Source organism: Colobus angolensis, unplaced genomic scaffold (genome assembly GCF_000951035.1).
Source record: "Colobus angolensis palliatus isolate OR3802 unplaced genomic scaffold, Cang.pa_1.0 Scaffold194, whole genome shotgun sequence".
Classification (NCBI taxonomy): domain Eukaryota; kingdom Metazoa; phylum Chordata; class Mammalia; order Primates; family Cercopithecidae; genus Colobus; species Colobus angolensis.
The window spans coordinates 1536683-1557744 of record NW_012115088.1 but is presented as its reverse complement, the minus strand read 5'-3'; the positions used below and the strand labels follow the sequence as shown (position 1 = coordinate 1557744).

The following is a 21062-nucleotide window of genomic DNA, read 5'->3' as shown; positions in this document are numbered from 1 at the left end:
GTGTTAGCCAGGATGGTCTCGATCTCCTGACCTTGTGATCCGCCCGTCTCGGCCTCCCAAAGTGCTGGGATTACAGGCGTGAGCCACCAAGCCCGACTAAAAATATTTCTAAAATAAAAAATTCATTGGATAAGATTAAAAGTAGATTAGCCGTTGTGCAAGAAAAGATCAGTGAACTTAAAGACACAGCATTAGAACTGTCTAAAGTAAAGCATGGAAAGAAAAAACACTGAAAAAAAAAAACAAACAAAAAATGGGGGCAACAGAGCGAGCCCCTATCTCAAAACAAAACAAACAAGCAAACACACACAGAACAACAACAAAAAAAGTGGCCCCCAAATTACCAAATTTGATGAAAATTTTAATCCCTGATCCATGAAGCTCAACAAAACCCAAACAGGAAAATCCCAAAGAAAATTACACCAAAGTACACTACAGCAAAATTGCTAAACAACCAATGATAATAAGAATATCTTAAAAGCAGCCAGGCACAGTGGCTCACGCCTGTAATCCTGGCACTTTGGGAGGCCAAGGTGGACAGATGACTCAAGGTCAGGAGTTTGTGACTAGCCTGGCCAACATGGTATTTTTGTATTCTCTACTAAAAATACAAAATTAGCCAGGTGTAGTGGCTCATGCCTATAGTCCCAGCTACTTGGGAGGCTGAGGCAGGAGAGTCGCTTGAACCCAGGAGGTGGAGTTTGCAGTGAGCCGAGATTGCGCCATTGCACTCCAGCCTGGGCGACAAGAGCAAAACTCCATGTAAAAAAAAATATATATGTACATCTTAAAAGCTACCAGAAGAAAAGACATTTAAAAGATATTTTATGTACATAGAAAGATAAGAATTATTACAAGCTTCTTGTCAAAAGCAATACAAGCCAGAAGATCATGAAACATACTTAAAATGCTAAAAGAAAAACACCCTTGTCAACTTAGAATTATATATCCAGTGAAACCATCCTTCAAAAAAATGAAGGCAAAATGAAGAAAAATAAAACCTGAGATGATTTTTTTTTTTAGACAGGGTCTTACTGTGTTGGCCAGTCTGTAGTGCAGTAGTGTGATCACAGCTCACTGCAGCCTAAATTTCCTAGGCTTAAGTGAATCTTCTGCTACAGCCTCACTGTAGCTGGGATCACTGATGTGTGCAACCACACAAGCAATAAAATGAAGGCAAAATAAATAACTATATAGCATGGGGTTTATGACATGTAAAAGGAAAATAAACAGTCACAATAGCACAAATGACAGGAATGGAGAAAATAGTGGTATATTGTTGTCAAGTTCTTACATTACACGTGAAGTAGTATCATGCTATTTGATAGTAGCCTGTGCATATTTAAAAATGATTGTTTTAAACCCTGAAGCACCACTAAAATACAGTCAAAGATTTTTACAACTAGTAAGCCAATAATTAAGAGAAACTCAAATGCCAAAAAAAAGTAGGGGACAGGAAAAGTAAAAGGAAATAAAGAACAGATAAGACAAATAGCAAGACAGTAGTCTTAAACTCAGCCAATATCAGTAATTATATGTTAATATTAATATTAATAATTATATTAACGTAAATAATTTAAATAGTTCAATTAAAAGGCAGAGATAGTAGGACCAGATTTTTTTTTAATCCAATCTTAGCTGGGCATGGTGACGTGTAATGTCAGCACTTTAAGAGGCCAGGGTGGGAGGATCACTTGAGCCCAGGAGTTCAAGACCAGCCTAGGTCTTGTTATTTATGCTTTAAAAAAAATAAAAAATCCAATAGTACTCTTTGGAAGAAACACACTTTATATATAAAGATATGTGAGTTAAAAATAAAATTATGAAAAAAATATACTGCAAACACAAATAATATGAAAAATGCAATGGCTACATTAATATAAAATAAAATAGATTCTAGGACAAGAAATATTACCAGAGATACATAAGGAAAATTTATAATGATAAAAAGTGCCAGTTCTTTAAGGAAACATAACAATCCTCAAAGTTATGCTCCTAGCAACAGAATTACAAACTACATGAAGTAAAAATTCACAGAAGTAAAAGGAGAAATTGACAAATTCGTAATTATAACAGAAATTTCAACATTTCTCTTGCATTGGTTGATAGAACAAGCAGATAGTAAACCAGTAATGATATAAAAGATAGGTATAACATAACCAACCAACTTGATCTAATTTACCCTTATAGAACATTCCACCTTAAAATAGGAGTTAGAATATTTAGAGCTGGGTGCAGTAGTTCATGCCTGAAATACTATCACTTTGGGAGACTGAGGCAGGTGGAATTTTTGAACCCAGGAGTTCAAGACCAGCCTGGGCAACATGGTAAAACCCTGTCTCCACTAAAAATACAAAAATCATCCAGGCATGGTGGTGCATGCCTGTAGCCCCAGCTACTCAGGAGGCTGAGTTGGGAGGATCGTTTGAACCCAGGAGGTGGAGGCTACAGTGACCGAGATCACAACACTGCACTCCAGCCTGGGCAACCAAGTGAGACCCTGTCTCAAAAAACAAAATTATCAACATAATCTGTATGAAATGAAACAAAGTCCATAGAAATCACAAAGAAAATTAGAAAATACTTGAACTGAATGAAAATGAAAACAAAACATTTGAAAATTTGTGGGATACAGTAAAGTAATGCTTAGAGGGAAATTTATAGCTTTGAACGCTTATAGTAGAAAAGAAGAAAAATTATAAAATGACAACAAGAATGAGGGAAAAATACAAACAATAATGATAATAAATTTAAGATGAAGAAAAATTAAAACAATGCTCTCATCTTGTACCTCAAGCAGCAAGAAAAACATATGCAAATTAAATTCAAAATAAATTTGAAGGAAGGAAATGAAAAGGAAGGAAAGAAGGAAATAATGAAAATAACAGCAGAAATTAATGAAATAGAAATATAGGCAACCATTAGAAAAAAATCAATAATGCCAAAAGCTGGTTCTTTGCAAATATTAATAAAATTAATAAACTTCTATCTAGGCTGTTCAAGAAAACAGACAAAACACAAATTAACAATATCAGAAATGAAAAATATGTCACTACAGTTAAAAGGATAAGAAGGGAATGTTGTAAAGAACTTTATGCCATAAAGTTGGCAACTTAGTTAAAAACATATTCCTTGCAAGACATAAATACCAAAACTGACATAAGAAACAGAAAGTCTGAATAGCTCTGTATCTATTAAATGCATCATATTTCACAAATAAAAATATTTCCACAAAGAGAACTCCAAGACCAGATGACCTCACTGATGCACTTTATCATAAAATTAGGAAAGAAATGATACTAATCTTACACAAACTCTTTCAGAAAACAGAAAAGCAAGGCCAGGTGCAGTGGCTCACACCTGTAATCCTAGCACTTCAGGAGGCCAAGGTGAGCAGATCTCTTGAGCTCAGGAGTTCAAAACTCAGCCTGAGCAATGTGGTAAGACCCCATCTCTACAAAAAATACAAAAATTAGCCAGGGCTCATGCCTGTAATCCCAACACTTTGGGAGGCCAAGGCAGGAAGATCACCTGAGGTCAGGAGTTCAAGGCCAGCCTGACCAACATGGCGAAACCCTGTGTCTACTGAAAATGCAAAAATTAGCTGGGTGTGGTGGCATATGCCTGTCATCCCAGCTACTTGGGAGGCTGAGACAGGAGAATCTCTTGAACCCAAGAGGCAGAGGTTGCAATGAGCCGAGATCATGCCACTGCATTCCAGCCTAGGCAACAGAGTGAGACTCCATCTCAAAGAAAAAAAAAAAAAAATTAGCCAGCCATGGTGGTGACCATCTGTAGTCCCAGCTACTCAGGAGGCTGAGGTGGGAGGATCACATGAACCCGGGAAGTTGAGGCTGCAGTGAGCTGAGATCATGCCACTGCTCTCCAGCTGGCTGGGGGAACAAAGTGAGACCCTGTCTCAGAAAGAAAAAAAGAAAGAAAAAGAAAACAGAGAAGCAGGGACTACTTCCCAACTCATGTTATCAAATCAGCAATATTACAAGAACACTACAGAGCAATATACCCTAGGAACAGAGAAGCAAGAATCCCTACTAAAATATTAGCAAATCAAGTCCAGCAATATATAAAAAGATAACACGCAATGACCAGGTGAGTCTTATCTCAGGAATGCAAGATTGTTTTGGCATTCAGACATAAATCAATATAATTCACCAAACAGAATAAAGGAGAAATATTATATGATCATCTTAATAGATGCACAAAATGCATTATATTCAGCACCATGTATGATTTTAAAAATTATCAGCAAACTGTAAATAGAAAGGAACTTAACCTGATAATAGGCATCTATATAAAAACTACATAACAAGATACTTAATGATGAAAGATTGAATGCTTTCCCTAAGATTAAGAATAAAGGAAGGATATTTGCTATACCACATTACTCAACCTTAGAGTTGCACCTGTCTTAGCCAGTGCACTAAGGCCAAAAAATGAAACAATGACATTGCTTCAAAAGGAAGAAACAAAATGTTCTTTATTTGCAGACTACCTGATTGGGTACATACAAAATGATTAGAAAGCGGCAAAAACCTATTAGAATTTATGGGAGTGTATTTAGCAAATCCATATGCTTAATGGCAAGGTCAATATGCAAAACGTAACTGTATTTCCACTGACTAGCAGTGAACAATTAGAAATGAAATTTTTGGCCGGGCGCGGTGGCTCAAGCCTGTAATCCCAGCACTTTGGGAGGCCGAGACGGGCGGATCACGAGGTCAGAATATCGAGACCATCCTGGCTAACACAGTGAAACCCCGTCTCTACTAAAAAACACAAAAAACTAGCCGGACGAGGTGGCGGGCGCCTGTAGTCCCAGCTACTCGGGAGGCTGAGGCAGGAGAATGGCATAAACCCGGGAGGCGGAGCTTGCAGTGAGCTGAGATCTGGCCACAGCACTCCAGCCTGGGCGACAGAGCGAGACTCCGTCTCAAAAAAAAAAAGAAATGAAATTTTTTAAAATGGCATTTATAACTTCATCAAGATACATAAAATACTTAGGGATACATTTTTTAAACTATGTGCAAGAGCTGTACAATAAAAACACAAAATATTGGAAGAAATTAAAGAAGATCTACATAAATGAAGAGAGATACCATTTTCATGTATTAGCAGATTGTATTCTGGTTTTGATTTTTTGTTTTAATAGACTTTTTTTCTGGTTATGACTTTTTTATTTTAATAGACCTTATGATTCAGATTAATTTTAGATTCATAGCAAAATTAAAAGTACAGAGATTTCTCATATACTGCCTGCCCCTACACTTGCATGGTAGAAGACTCTGTATTCTTAAAGTGTTAATTCCTTCTCAATTGATCTATACATTCAACATAATCCCAATCAATATCTCAGATTCTTTTCTCTTAGAAATTGACAAATCAATCCTAAAATTTATAAGAAAGGGACCTAGAATACCAAAGCAACATTGGTAAAAAGAACCAATTGGTAAAACCATCATGGGCATGGTAACTCATGCTTATAATCCCAGTACCTTGGGAGGATGAGGCAGGAGGATTGCTTGAGCCCAGGAGTTTGAGACCAGCCTGGGCAATATAGCAAGACCCCTTCTCTAAAAGATGTTTTTTTCTTTTTTTTCTTTTTCTTTGAGATGAAGTCTTGCTCTGTCGCCCAGGCTGGAGCGCGGTGGCGCGATCTCGGCTCACTGCAAGCTTTGCCTCCCGGGTTCACGCCATTCTCCTGCCTCAGCCTCCCAAGTAGCTGGGACTACAGGCGCCTGCCACTATGCCTGGCTAATTTTTTTGTATTTTTAGTAGAGACGGGGTTTCACCGTGTTAGCCAGGATAGTCTGATCTCCTGACCTCGTGATCTGCCCGTCTCGGCCTCCCAAAGTGCTGGGATTACAGGCGTGAGCCACCGTGCCCGGCCTAAAAGATGTTTTTTTAAAAAAATTAGCTGGAAATGATGGCCTATAGTACCAGCTACCCAAAAGGCTGAGGTGGGAGGATTGCATGAGCCCTGGAGGTCATGGCTACAGTGGGCCATGATTGTGCCACTGCACTTCAGCCTGGACAAGAGAGTGAGACCGTGTTTCTAAAAAAAAAAAAAAAAAACCCTGGCACAGTGGCTCACATCTGTAATCCTAGCTCTTTGGGAGGCTGAGGCTAGAGAATCACTTGAGCCCAGGAATTTGGCACTCCATCTCTACAAAAAAAAATTTTTTTTTAATTAACTGGGTGTGGTGGCACATGCCTGTGGTCCCAGCTACTCAGGAGGCTGAGGTGAGAGGATCTCATAAGCCCAGGAGATTGAGACAGCAGTGAGACATGATCACGGCACTGCACTCCAGCATGAGTGTCAAAGTGAGATCCTTTCTCAAAAATAAAATAAATAAAATAAAATACATTTGGAGAACTTACCCTACCTGATTTCACAAATTTAAAGTTATGATAATCAAGACAATGTGGCATTGACATAGGGTGGCCATGAAGATTAAGGAAACAGAACAGTTTATAAATAAACTCACACATAGGGTCAACTGATTTTTAAGAGTCTCGCTCTGTTGCCCACGCTGGAGTGCAGTGGCACAATCTCAGCTCACTGCAACCCCCGCCTCCTGGGTTCAAGCAATTCTTCTGCCTCAGCTTCCCAAGTAACTGGGATTACAGGCACGTGCCACCACGCCCAGCCAATTTTTTATATTTTTGGCAGAGACAGGGTTTCAGCATGTTGGCCAGGCTCTTCTTGATCTCCTGACCTCCAGTGATCCACCTGCCTCAGCCTTCCAAAGTGCTAGAAATACAGGTGTAAGCCACCACGCCCAGCCAAAAATCCCAATATTTCAATGGAAGAAAGGATAATGTTTTCAACAAATGGTGGAACAACTGAATATCCAAATAGAAAAAGTGAACCTTTACCCTTTACCCCATGCACAAAACTTTACTCAAAATGGATCACATCCAAATTTAACTGCTAAAATATAAAACTTCTAGGAAAAAATAAAAATTTCTTTAAAAGAACACAAAAAGCACGACCCATAAAAATTGAGTATTTCACCTAAACAGGAGAGCAAACTAGGAAAAGGGAAGACATGGTATCTAGGAAACAGTAAAAAAGCTAAGGAAATTCACAGAAGTGAAGGTAAGTTAGGACATCAGCTGTATGGTAGGCTAGAAGGCACCCAGCCCATGTTGCAACAGACTGAATTGTGGTAAGTACATAGAAAACTAAGAACTTAGGCAATTTTTAACTCTATGGAAAATAAGAAGCAATCCTAGTGTACTATGTAGTTTAGCTATGAACAAGACTTAATTGAGCTTAATAATATAGTCACTGAAAATTGGCCAGGTGCAGTGGCTCACACCTGTAATCCCAGCACTTTGGGAGGCCAAGGCAGGAGGATTGATTGAGCTCACGAGTTCTAGACCAGCCTGGGAAAGATGGTGAAACCCTATCTCTACAAAAAATACAGAAACATTAGACAGGCATGGTGGCACATGCCTGAGTCCCAGCTATTCAGGAGGCTTCAGTGGGAGGATCGCTTGAGCCTGGGAGGTTAAAGCTGCAGTGAGCCATGATCATACCACTGCACTCTAGCCTGGGTGACAGAGTGAGACTCTGTCTCAAATAATAATAATAATAATAATAATATACTCAGTGAAAATTAATTAACAATGTTAGTATAACTCTACTGACATAGTGGGAGAAGGGAAGTGTAGCAGAGGTTGGAGGCAGTACTTATGAGAATTAAATCATCATCTTAGTAGAAATTTAGTAGATAAATATCTAAGATTTAAACATCAAAAATAGCCATTGTTATTGAGAAATGTGGACATAAATGTGTGTAGAAATAGCTGAAGAAGTTGAAAGTGGTTTTGTTATAAGCCCTCACACACTCTTTAAGTTTTGTTATAAACCCTATGATCTTATTTGATATTTTAACTGTGTTGATTATCTCACTTTAATTTTTAATGTAATTTAAATAGAGAATGGTTGGTGAGGAAACTTGATTAATATAACCTTGTTATTGTGTATCACCATATCCTTCATTAGACTGAGTAGCTTTGAATGCAAGGAATTTTGATTTATTTACTTCAGGGTTACCCAGAGCCCAGCCCAGTGCTTGGCACATGGCAAGCACTTACTATATGTTTATAGAATGAATGAAGAAGGGCACAAAAAAATATTCTGGAGAAGGAATGCAAACCATTCACTGAGTTCCAGCTGTTGATATATACCAAAAGTTGCTTTTCCCCCCCATAGAGTGAAGATATCCAAAGAGTAAGAATAAAATCTTAAGTTCTTTTACTTCCACCATGAAGACACAAACAATTAAAAATGCCTGGACACAGCTTCTTGGCATTCTGAATATAGACATTGCCCGGGATATGTTTGAAATGTGCTTTTTGTGGTTCATTTTAAATAATATTCTGAAGGCTTAATCAAAGGACATGTTGAAGCCTAGCATCAGAATATTAACTTGTTTTTCTGTTATGTATTCCTGGAGTCAGCATCTCTATATTTGGCTTTAATTTTTTTCCTTCTTTTTGTTCACTGACATTGTCCAAAAGCTACTGACATCAAACCCTGTGCTACAGGAAAAAAAATCTCTCATGCCATACATAAGGTCACTGACATCCATCCTGATTCGTCAGCAACAGACAGCTTTGTGCCATGGGAAAAAAGAAGTGGACATCATTAAAGAATCCTAACAAAACCACTGTAATTACCCAAGGTTTTCAGCACTTAGAGCAGCTGCTTTTATATGGACTTAAGTTCCTTAAGTGTACCTACAGAAAATACAGGAAATAACTAGTGTAGTTCTTACACAGGAAATTATCATTTTAAAGTTATTACTTTTGCTGATAATTTACCATTATCTCCAAAAGTAAAAATTCAAAATTTAAAATTAATATTCAAATGTGTTTTTAAAAGGAACCTTAGTCACACTCATTGTATTATTATAAATATTGTAATAGATTACTTTGTATTATGAAAGTCCTGTTAATCAATATTGCAGATAGATTTTTGCGAAGTATTATAAACTAAAACATGTTAGTAATTTGTGTGTATTTACAAATTGTCTTCTTGTAGTCCTGTTCCATCAAACTGAATTTATATTTTTGGCATAGAAGACACATTTTTTAAGTGACTGCTTTAAGAGAATATGAAAAAATAATGATCCCTTAGGATGGTTAAACAACTTTGAATCTTTCAACCAAGATTCTTGTTTGAGCAGTGAGAAAGGAAGATATTTAAAGGAACACATGTAGCAAGGAAAAGTGCTACCAAGGGACTGAAATTCTTGAGCTCTGTGGAAAGAAAAGAGAGAACTGGGTCTCTGAGAAATATAGGCACTCTGAAACAATGCCATGCCCTGGCTTACTGAGGGTCCTAGAGCCACAAGGGAGTGGCTGCATTAGAGGCTGAGGTACAGGATATAGACCTGTAAGAAGCTGGGTAGCCAAGCAACTTTTGTCCCTCCTGCTGCTTGAGATTTCATTCCCTCTCCTCTCCTCACATCTTTAGACCCACGACTGTCAAGGACTCCTTACCACCAAGATCCTCTAACTCTGCCTTTATCTCTGCTATTCCTTAATCCAAAACTGGTCCAGGGCAAGGACTTCTAGACAGGAGGATATAGAAGTGGAGAGAAGGGACAGAGGAGGAAATAGAAGAAAAGAGAAGATAGTCTTTCTTTTCTCTCTCTTTCCATGTCTGCAGCACCTCGAATTAGCAACTTCTTCAAAAATGGTTCCATCTTATTTCTCCCTATAATTCCTGTCCTGCTTCTAGCCTTAGGTCACCTGCCCCTCTCTCGTTCATTCATTCGCTCATTTATTCATTCATCTCTTATACATTCATTGAAAACACCTACTCCTACTATGTGGCAGTACTTGCTAGACAATGGGGGACACAAGAGTGAGCAGAAAACAGATGCAATCCCTGGCCTTGAAGAATTCTCAACATTCAGGGGAAGAGAAACATTATGCACATAATCATCCCAAAACAAATATAAAATTGCACAAGTACCACAAAAATGAAGTATGTGGCTCTGAGAGCCTATTATAAGAGAGGGATCTGTCCTAGTTAGAGAGGTCACTAAAGGCTTCTCTAAGGAAGGGACAGCTGAGCTCTGACAGAAAAGAAGCACTTATCAGGCAAAGAAAACAGCATGTGTCAAGGTCCTGGGGCAGGTTGGAGCATGGCAACTATGAGGGATAAGAAGCTGAGATAGTGAAGGTGGAACATAGTACAGATGCCAGTGGGTAGATGGGCCACATAGGTCATGAAAGAGAGTTTTGTCTTTATCCTAAGAACAATGAGGAGCCACTGGAGGTGTTTAAGCCAGGAGTGAAGTAACTGAAGATTAGCAGTTTGAAAAGATCTGCATGGCTACAGTGTGAAGAACAGCCTGGAAGAGGCCAGGCTAGTTACAAAGTGAGAGATGATGGAAACTTTAATAGGGTAGGGATGGAAATGGAATGGACAGATTGGAGAGCTGTTCAGGAAGTAAAATGGATAAGACTTGGTTGTGAGTTGGATATAGGGAGCACGGGAGAAGGAGAGGTCAAGAGTGATTCCTGGGCTTCTTGCCTTGCACAATGAGAAATAAGTCAAGAGTCAAGTTTGAGAGATCATGAGTTTTGGTAATGTAGGGCTTGAAGTGCCTTTGAAATGTTCCAGAGAAAATGTCAAGTACATAATTGGACATATGAGGCCAGAGCTCAGAGGATAGATAAATGTGAATCTTCAGTGTATTGTTTAAGTGGTCACTGAAACTACCATCATCCACAAGATTGCCTATAGCCAGGAGGGGAGAGAGTACAAAAAAATGCTCAGCTTGGCCTCCCACATAATTTGGTTCTTCCTCTTTTGAATAGATGACCTTTCTTTCATTAGGGTAACAGAAGTTTGACTATTATCATCAATGTGGCCATTCTTTTTCTATAAAGGGTCTAAGTATAAATAGAGAAGGCAATGGGTTACAGGAGGCAAACTTTTTTCTAGCTGTGATTTTACATTCTGCTGTGATCCAGGGAAGGGAAACAAACACTGTTTGAAATGAATAAACATAGATTGTAGAAAAGGAATCAAGTGAATTGGTCCCCAAGGTTCTCCCAGCAGGGACATATGCTCCTGCTCCCCAGTGGGAGCTCTCACTCTCTGGTAACGTGCTGATGCATTATGGGGAAGACTGTCCCTGCACAGATGTTCTTATAGCATTGCTTTTATTAGTTAGATGTTCTGTTAGTTAGATGTTTTGTTAGTTAGTTGCTTCTATTAGTTAGATGTTTTATTAGATGTTCAGTTCTCAGTATGTAGCTGAGATTAGCGGTTTGAAAAGATCCACATGGCTACAATGTGAAGAACAGACTGGAAGAGGCCAGGTTAATTAGGAAGTGAGAGATGGTGGAAACTTTAATAGAGTTTTCACCAATGTATGAAACAGCCTATTCATACATTGGAGATTTCTGTAGTCAGAGGTTTGTTACTTGTGGGGTCAGAGATTCACGAAGGATCCATGGAGCCTGCAAGAATGTAGAATCACAAAGCCATGAAGGGAGTGATGAACAGGGTATGATATTCCAAAGAATTGAGACTGAGAAAGTATGTGATTGGCAATGTGTGGATCAGTGATAAGGTTAGCAATGCCTTTTCAGTGGCACCAGATTGCAGGAGTGCCCAGTGGTTGAAGAAGCAACCAGCTGGTCTCCACACTATAGGCATGCAGTAGACTAGGCCAACTCCAAGTGGTGACCTAGACCAGCAGCAGCAGCAGCAGAAATGCAGAATCTCAGCTTCTGTCTCAGACCTAACAAATCAGAACCTGCATTTAAATAAGATCCCTCAGGATTCTTAAGCACATGAAAGTTCGAGAAGCATTAGTCCAGATCAGTCTTCAAGAAGTTTGGCAACGGTAGGTAAGAGACAAAATAAAATCCAGATAAGAGGGAGATACTAGAAATGGAAATGGAAGAGAGAGGAAAACCCAGGAAGAAAAGGCTGGGATCAAAAGAACTACTTAACCTGGGGAAAGAGGTGTGACTCTTCATTTATTGAGAAAAATGGAAAAGAAGAATGGAAGAGGAAGTGTGAAATCAAAGGCAGATAACTGAGAAAACTTGGTGGACGGATGACCCACTTCTCCCAAGTAAAATTGGTGGCAAGGTCAACCACTGAAGAGAAGGTGAAAGAGAGGTTTTAGGCCAAACAATATTTCATAGTTTAGAAACTCCTTTAACTTACAGGGCTCTAGTTTAAATGACATTTACTTTTGGTTAACATGTCTTTGCATGTTTTTCCTGTACCTCCTTTAAACAGATATTCACCAATGTATAAAAATTATTAAATACTTTAACAATAATTTACAACAAAACTTTTGCATTTGTACAAGTAATCTGATGAGGCTAAGCTGAGCCATGAACTTCACTAGGGCCAGCATTATATAGCTTGCTGACACTATTAAGTCAAAGGAATATCATGGCTGAAAAATTTATACAACTTGAAGAACAAAAAAAGTTTAATATTTACCTAAGTTTTGAAGTCTGTAAAGTTTGCTAAATCAATACAATGATCTGAAAAGTTCATCTCAAAGTCAGATATATTAGTGATTTACTTCATTGGTTTTCTGATGACCATTTATCATGAGGTATAGAATCTTCAGAATGAGGGAAATAAAAAACTTGACATATTTGGCTCTTATATGAACTAAATATCTGATTTATAAGACACAAATGAACAAAATTCTATGGCCTGTCATGTTTTCTCAGTTTCTAATTTATTCAACCTCTGCTCATTATTGATCCTGACAAGCAGAGTGACCCAAAGATAAATTTATTCATTCCACAGTTGAGTCAGGAGCAAGCCAAAAATTATAGATTTTCCCAGGCAGATGATGACAGGCAGTCAGAGGGATGACAAATGGCTGTCTTTAGATTTAGTAAGGATGGTTGTTCCAGACATTGCCAATAAAGATTGGAGTATGCTGGTCAAATACAGGTTCATCAGTGGTCATCATTAATGGTAGAGAGAGCATTGCTGTGCTGCAGATGCCTATACAGGAGCTTAGGCATCAACCCTGCAGGGGAAATATAATTTGCTCCTCAGTATTTTGCAGCACTCCTCTAAGTGATAGCATGACATGATCATTTATCAAACAGAGACTGTCCAGAAAAGTGTCTACTTCCTTTAGTAACTTATTGAAGAGGAGGAAAGTGAAAGCTTTTTATTAAAGACAGGAAGGCAATGAACAACCAGAGCGTATCCAAAGGGTAATCGTATTTCAGCAAAGGATTAGTTTAGTCTTAAATAAACATACACTGGAGGGAGTATGTCGAGGGTCATTTATCAAATAAAGAACAATTAACAAAACTCTAAGCACTCTTTTATCTATATCAATTTAAAGTTCTGTAAGTGTTCTTATTAACTTTGAGATGATGGGCATCACATTCAACACTGTAAAAAATGTGATGCATAATCCCTTCCTTACAGGTTTTTAGAGTAAGAGAAATACAATGTAACTCTCACGTAAAATAAGGTAGTTATGGCTGTATTAAACACTGCCAAACAAATGCTGTTGGAGAAGGCATATTCCAGAGCCCAGAACTGAAGGCTGAAGTTATAATTTATGAAGATAACTTTCTTATAAAAAGCCAACTACTTATTTGTCAATAGGTCAAGAAGTTTCTTCTTCCTTACTTAAAATATTTTCACTCTCTATTGACAAAAATTAAGAGAAAGGGAATTAGTTAAGAGGTAGCAGGGCAGGCAAACAGGCAGAGAACTGACACATTTATTACTTTCTTTGTTCCAGGCACTTTATATGCCATGGCAACTAATCTTAATTAACCTCAAGTTATAGATGAAGACATCAATTTGCCTAAGGTCACACAGTAAGCAGCAGTGCCAGGAAGTTTACGATTGCCTTATTTTAAAAAAAAAAAAGTCTTATATTTTCACATAAATTATTTATTGGAATCCCTCAAAGTCTAACGCAGACTAAATTTAGGGTATATATCCAAAGGAAGTGAAATTACTATTTTAAAAGCAATATGTGCACTCCCATGTTCTTTGCAGCAATATTCACAATAGCCAAGCTATGGAAACAACCTAAGTGCGCTACTTTTGTTGAGTAATTCATTTACAGATTAAATGTATCTGATATTAAAGATAAAGAACAGAACTTTGGCCACATATAAGAAATACTCAAAGTGTACTTCATTTTCATTAAATAGTAGTTAAGATAAAATACACTTTTTAGAAAGGGGGGAAGGGGAGAAAGCAAGAAATGACAGACAAGGTGCTGGGGAAAGAGTGACATTGGATGGGAAAAGAAACCCAAAGAGGGACAAAGAGGCTGTGAAAAAAGTAAACTGAGACAGTTAGTTCTTAAGTTCCATTAATCTGTTTTCCTCACATTTATTTGGGTTGTAGACCACAGAATAACTTTATTATTCCTTGAAATATCAGTTAGCTGATTTTCTTCTTATAAGCTATAAAAACATGCAAACATTTATGATATAATGTAAAACAAAATTGTACTCACAGTACAATTATGACAATTTTTTTTTTTTTTTTTTTTTTGAGACGGAGTCTCGCTGTCGCCCAGGCTGGAGTGCAGTGGCCGGATCTCAGCTCACTGCAAGCTCCGCCTCCCGGGTTTACGCCATTCGCCTGCCTCAGCCTCCAGAGTAGCTGGGACTACAGGCGCCGGCCACCTCGCCCGGCTAGCTTTTTGTATTTTTTTAGTAGAGACGGGGTTTCACCATGTTAGCCAGGATGGTCTCGATCTCCTGACCTCGTGATCCACCCGTCTCGGCCTCCCAAAGTGCTGGGATTACAGGCTTGAGCCACCGCGCCCGGCCAATTATGACAATTAAAAATATGTACCCTCCCAAAAGTCCCTATGCTCAAAAAAGATTAGAAGGATACATAACAACAAATATGTTTGATATGATCTTTGCATGATAAGCATACAAATGATTTTTCCCCCTTTCTTCCATTTTTCCCTTTGGTAGGTGTTTGTTTTTGTTTTTTTTTAACACTTAAAAAATGAATATGAATTATTTGTAAAATAAAAAGCAATAACACACATTGCTTACAATCGCAAGGGACTGCTTACTCACTACCCCTTAATTGCCTAATCTGTAAACTTCTATGAGCTACACTAAGAAAGGGCATCTTCCACAGGAAAAAGTTTTTTCTAAGCTGCAGTGGGGGCCATTTAAGGGAGTATGACAGAGAACAGTTGTGTGGCCCTCAACTTAGGACCTCATTTTTTTCCTTTATCTTCAGTGCCTTCTATTATCAGTATAGATGGTTTTATTCAAAATTTATTTTAGAAGGTATTATTATGCACAAAATTTATTTAGAAGGTGTTATGATGCACCTTCTAAGTACCTGGCTCTGAGCTAGAATTCCATGAAAGCAGTAATTACCTTTAAAAACAATAACCGACATGCTAGAAGTATTGGTAAATATGAAATGCTTGTGCTTTGCTTTTTCTTCTCTAATTATAGGATTTGGAATTTTTACTGAACAAGTTGATGAAGCTGTGGAAAATTGACCTAAATGGAAATCCTGTTTGTCTCAAACCAAAATACAGGGACAGACTGATACTGGTGTCCAAATCACTGGGTACATATTTATATTAATAAGAGAATGACAATTAGTTAACTTTTTAGTTATTTTACCAGTAAGCTTTCAGAAATATGAATATGACATGTGGATCTGTGAAAATTGTCAACTTTAAATTCAATATTTTGAATAAGAGCAAAAGTTAAAATTGACAAATAAAGCATGAAAAACATCTGCTGTTCAGAAGTAATTAAAGCACCTGATACTTATTCCTTAAGGAGGATATTTTGCTATTACCAATAAAAATGGTTAGTCATAAATGTGTAGAACTTGCTGACCTTTTGCCAAACTTTCACTGGCACAAATCCTTTGATGATCCCAAGAGACTCCTTAGCTCTTGGTTCTGTAGATAAAATTGATCAAAGCTTTCATTGCTTGACATTTGCCAAATGTTACCCTAAGAACATACAGGAATCCCTTTCATTTGATAGGAGAGCTGAGTGAGGAGACCCTTTATGAGATCCTTACAAATAACATTCCTGAATATGCACCATACTGGGGGAAATAGACAAAAGCACTAGATTAATAGTGACCAAGTGACACAGCATCAGGAAGACCTCTCACGAAGGCACTGGTTTGCTGTGTCCTTGTAAGAAGTCATTTTTATGTTTTTTAGGTTACCCAGTCCTCACCAAACAGAGTGACAGTCCACATATTTGGTTTACTTAGCATGAGTGGAAGCAAATTTTGTATTGAGAGCAACTTATTAAAACGAAATAAATCTCATTAGGTCTATAATCTTGAATCCATTACCTGGCTCCCAGTCTTGAACCATTTTCACACCTATTAACTTCAAATAAGATCATTTGAGGCCGGGCGCGGTGGCTCACGCCTGTATTCCCAACACTTTGGGAGGCCGCGGCAGGTGGATTGCCTGAGCTCAGGAGTTCGAGACCAGTCTGGGCAACACAGTGAAACTCCATCTCTACTAAAATACAAAACAATAGCCGGGCGTGGCGGCATGCACATATAATCCCAGCTACTCGGGAAGCTGAGACAGGAGAATCGCTTGAACCTGGTAGGCAGAGGTTGCAGTGAGCCACGATCATGCCATTGCACTCCACCCTGGGCAACGAAGTGAGAGAATGTCTCAAAAAAAAAAGATCATTTGCTAAAAGTGAGATGGAATCAGGTTAATGGAGGCACAGTTTCCTAGTCATTCCTCAGCTATGTTTGGGACATTAACATGAGGAAGAAGAGATTACAATAAAAGACTTGGAATTTTCATTCCTTATCTTTATAGTATATTTTAAAAGTATGCACTGATTACATATATCTCATCCAAAAATATACTAACAAGTTATATAATTATTAATAAAAATAGATCTGGAAAGACCTTACTAAATATAAGTGGCTGGAAAAACTGAGCATCAAAGAATGACCTTTAGAGTAGAGGCGGGGTTTCACCACTTTGGCCAGGCTGGTCTCGAACTCCTGACCTCAAGTGATCCACCCACCTTGGCCTCCCAAAGTGCTGGGATTACAGGCATGAGCCACCGGCCCAGCCTGACACCACTGTTAAATTAGGGAGAAAAGGTTAAGGAAGGATGGCTAATTCTAGTTATCACGACTGTGAAAGGATTTACTTTCTATCAGAAAGGCTGTGTTGAACACAAACGCAGAAGCCTCGCTCTTCGTTCTAGCAGAATTTTGCTTTTGCACACTTATTCTCCATATGAGGAAAACTGCAAGTAACCCAATTTCCGCTTCAGGAAGTTAAAGACATTAACTTGGCAGAAATAGGCTTAGTCCGGGAAACAGAAAGCAAGCAACTTGTTCAGGGAAACGTTTCAGTTCTCCGACGCATGCGCTCTGCCTCCAGGAAAGTGGCAAATACGGCTGCACAAATTGGCGGCCCGACCCTCCCTGGTCACATGTCGGGAGACAGCGGCGTGGCAGCGGCCGTGGAGATAGCGACGACAGGCCTAGGGCGGTCAGAAGGTTTCTGGTTCAGGTTTAACTTTCAGCCTCCGTCTCGAGGCTGAAGTTTGTGAGCTGTAGTATTGAGTCCCATTCGAACTATTGTTCTCTTTTTCCTGAAAAATGGCACTAAAAGGGAGCTGGATGAGCTGAAACCATTGATCTTTTCACAGTCGTTGATAACCAGAATTAGACACTCCTTAACCTTTTCTTCCTAATTTATCAGTGATGTCAGGCTGGGCACAGTGGCTCATGCCTGGAATCCCAGCACTTGGGGAGGCTCCAAGGCGGATGAAAAGACAGTGAAGGGCGTGCTGGGTTTCTCAGAGCCTACAGTGGTCACAGCAGCATTGAACTGTGTGGGGAAAAGCATGGACAAGAAGAAGGCAGCCGATCATCTGATACCTTTTCTTGATGATTCTACTCTCCGATTTGTGGACAAACTGAGGCTGTAGGAGAAAGGCGGAAGCTCTAGGCATTTCAAGTCTAGCAGTGACTGAAGCAGAAAACGAGAGCTAAAGAAGGTGTTTGGTGATGACTCTTGAGATCTCCAAGGAATCATCAGGAGTAAAGAAGCAGCGAATACCCCGTTTTGAGGAGGTGGAAGAAGAGCCAGAGGTGATCCCTGGGCCTCCATCAGAGAGTCCTGGCATGGTGACTAAGCTCCAGATCAAACAGATGATGGACGCAGCAAAATATCATATCGAGGAGAGGAAAAAACAGCTGCGCTTTATTAGCCCCCCTACACCTCAGCCAAAGACGCCTTCTTCCTCCCAACTAGAGCGACTTCCAATCGGCCACACTATTCTGCCCTCCCAGGCTGCCACTTTCATGAATGATGCCATTGAGAAGGCAAGGAAAGCAGTTGAACTACAAGCTCGAATCCAAGCCCGGCTGGCACTGAAGCCAGGACTCATCAGCAATGCCAACATGCTGGGCCTGGCTAATCTCCATGCCATGGGCATTGCTCTCCCAAAGGTGGAGTTAAAAGACCAAATTAAACCTACACCACTGATCCTAGATGATCAAGGGTGCACTGTAGATGCAACATGCAAGGAGATTGAGCCGACACACTGCATGCCTACTCCTGCCAATATTCCTGCTGTGAAGAGGGACCCATTCAAGCAACAGCTAAAAGAAAAACCGTCAGAAGACATGGAGTCCAATATCTTTTTTGACCCCGAGTCTCCACTGTCGCTTCCCAGCGCCAGAAACACACTTTTAAATTCCATGACAAGGGCAAATTTGAGAAGATTGCTCAGCGATTAAGAACAAAGGCTCAACTGGAGAAGCTTCAGGCAGAGATTTCACAAGCAGCTCAAAAAATAGGCATCCATACTTTGACTAGGCTTGCCTTCATTGCTCCTAGGAAGGAGCTAAAGGAAGTAGATATCCCTGAAATTGAGTGGTGGGACTCACATAATCCCCAATGGCTTTGACCTTACAGAGGAAAAACCCAAGAGAGATAGATTATTTTGGAATCACAAATCTTGTTGAACATCCAGCCCAGCTCAATCCTCCAGTTGACAATGACACACCAGTTACTCTGGGAGTGTATCTTACCAAGAAGGAACAGAAAAAACTTCAGAGACAGACAAGGAGGGAAGCACAGAAGGAACTACTAGAAAAAGTCAGGCTGGGCCTGATGCCTCTTCCAGAACCCAAAGTGAGAATTTCTTTTTTTTTTTTTTTTTTTTTGAGGCGGAGTCTCGCTCTGTCGCCCGGACTGGAGTGCAGTGGCCAGATCTCAGCTCACTGCAAGCTCCGCCTCCTGGGTTTACGCCATTCTCCTGCCTCAGCCTCCGGAGCAGCTGGGACTACAGGCGCCCGCCACCTCGCCCGGCTAGTTTTTGTATTTTTAGTAGAGATGGGGTTTCACCGTGTTAGCCAGGATGGTCTCGATCTCCTGACCTCGTGATCCGCCCGTCTCGGCCTCCCAAAGTGCTGGGATTACAGGCTTGAGCCACCGCGCCCGGCCGAGAATTTCTAATTTGATGCAAGTATTAGGAACAGAAGCTGTTCAACACCCCACGAAGGTAGAAGTCCATGTCAGAGCTCAGATGGCAAAAAGACAGAAAGTGCATGAAGAGGTCAATTCTGCCTGAAAACTCACAGCAGAATAGAGAAAGGTCAAGAAAATTTAAAAGCTTAAGACATTTCACAGGGGGTACGCATATCTGTATATGGAGTTAGAAATTTGAGTACCCCAGCCAAGAAGTTCAAGATTGAGATGGAGTTAGAAATTTGAGCACCCCAGTCAAGAAGTCAAGATTGAGGCCAATGCTGGGCAACTGTACCTGACAGGGGTGGTGGTACTGCACAAGGATGTCAACGTGGTAGTAGTGGAAGGGGGCCCCAAGGCCCAGAATAAATGTAAGCATCTTATGCTGCATCGGATAAAGTGGGATGAATGGACATCTAGCACAAAGGGAGATGATCATGAGGAATCTAATGAGGAAGCTGTGAAGAAAACCAACAAATGTATACTACTCCGGGAGGGTACAGCCAAAGACCGGAGCTTTGGAGAGATGAAGTTTAAACAGTGTCCTACAGAGAACATAGCTCATGAGCATTTCAGAAAGTATGGGGCTGAACATTACTGGAACCTTGCCCTGAGTGAATCTGCGTACCGTCCACTAATTGAGATTACTGCAAGCCCTTGCCTCTCCCCTCTTGCCTTTGTCTCTTCTGTCCTCTCACTTATTCTGTTTCCCAACCCACTCCCACTTGTATGATCTCAGAACTGTGCCAAGCAGACATTGGGACAAAGGGAGAATATCTTGCTCCCTTCCCCAGTCAGCCTGGTGCTGCCCTTTATTCCCCTTATGTGCATATGATTAAAGAGGTTTTTTTTAAATAAATAATAAAAAAGATGACCTTTATTGTAAAGTTGTAAGTACTAAGATGTTTGACAATTTCTTATGGTTTGGGTAGTACTAGCTTCTTCAGTGAAAAAAAAGTGCATGAAATAAGATATGGAGACAGTTTTACTTCTAGATTCTATGGTTCTAGTTTATATTCTTTGTTTCAACATTTTGTTTTGTACTTTGGGTATAACACAATATTATGGCTCATGTTTAAGTGGTAGTATTAATATTTTCAGTAGTATAATATTTTATCAGAATATTGTCATTATCCCTGAAATAATGTGTGATCTAATAAATTTTACTACATCCTTTCTACATTCTGGGATCTAGTGGATTACATGAATAATGAGAGAAAATATCTAATTTTCAAAACTACTATACATAAATTTCATTAGAAAAAATCTATCAAGCAGAGTCCTATGGAAGGAAAGAAAAAAATTTTGAAGAAAAAATCATCCTTCTATTAAATGAAGGTCATCTGTGTTCATGTAATTGAGGAAACAATATAGGCAATATAAAATATCCTTTAATAAGGGAATTGTTCAATATTTTAAAATATATCCATAAACAATAGAACATCAGCCATTAAAAACTGTATTTAAGGAAAAACATGGTAAAATGTTCACAACACAATATTAAAAAGCAGGATGCAAAAC

The 21062-nt window shown here is 39.3% G+C and overlaps 1 protein-coding gene and 1 pseudogene across 1 annotated transcript in view; both read left to right on the top strand.

Annotated features, from left to right (window-relative positions):
• PPP1R42 (protein phosphatase 1, regulatory subunit 42) overlaps positions 1 to 21062 on the top strand; it is a 73736-nt gene that overhangs the window by 33418 nt on the left and 19256 nt on the right. Inside the window, exon 7 of the mRNA XM_011940910.1 lies at positions 15502 to 15619. Within this exon, the coding sequence (XP_011796300.1) occupies positions 15502 to 15619 (118 nt within the window). The remainder of the gene's footprint in view (positions 1 to 15501; positions 15620 to 21062) is intronic.
• Positions 18191 to 19036, top strand: LOC105510913 (annotated as a pseudogene).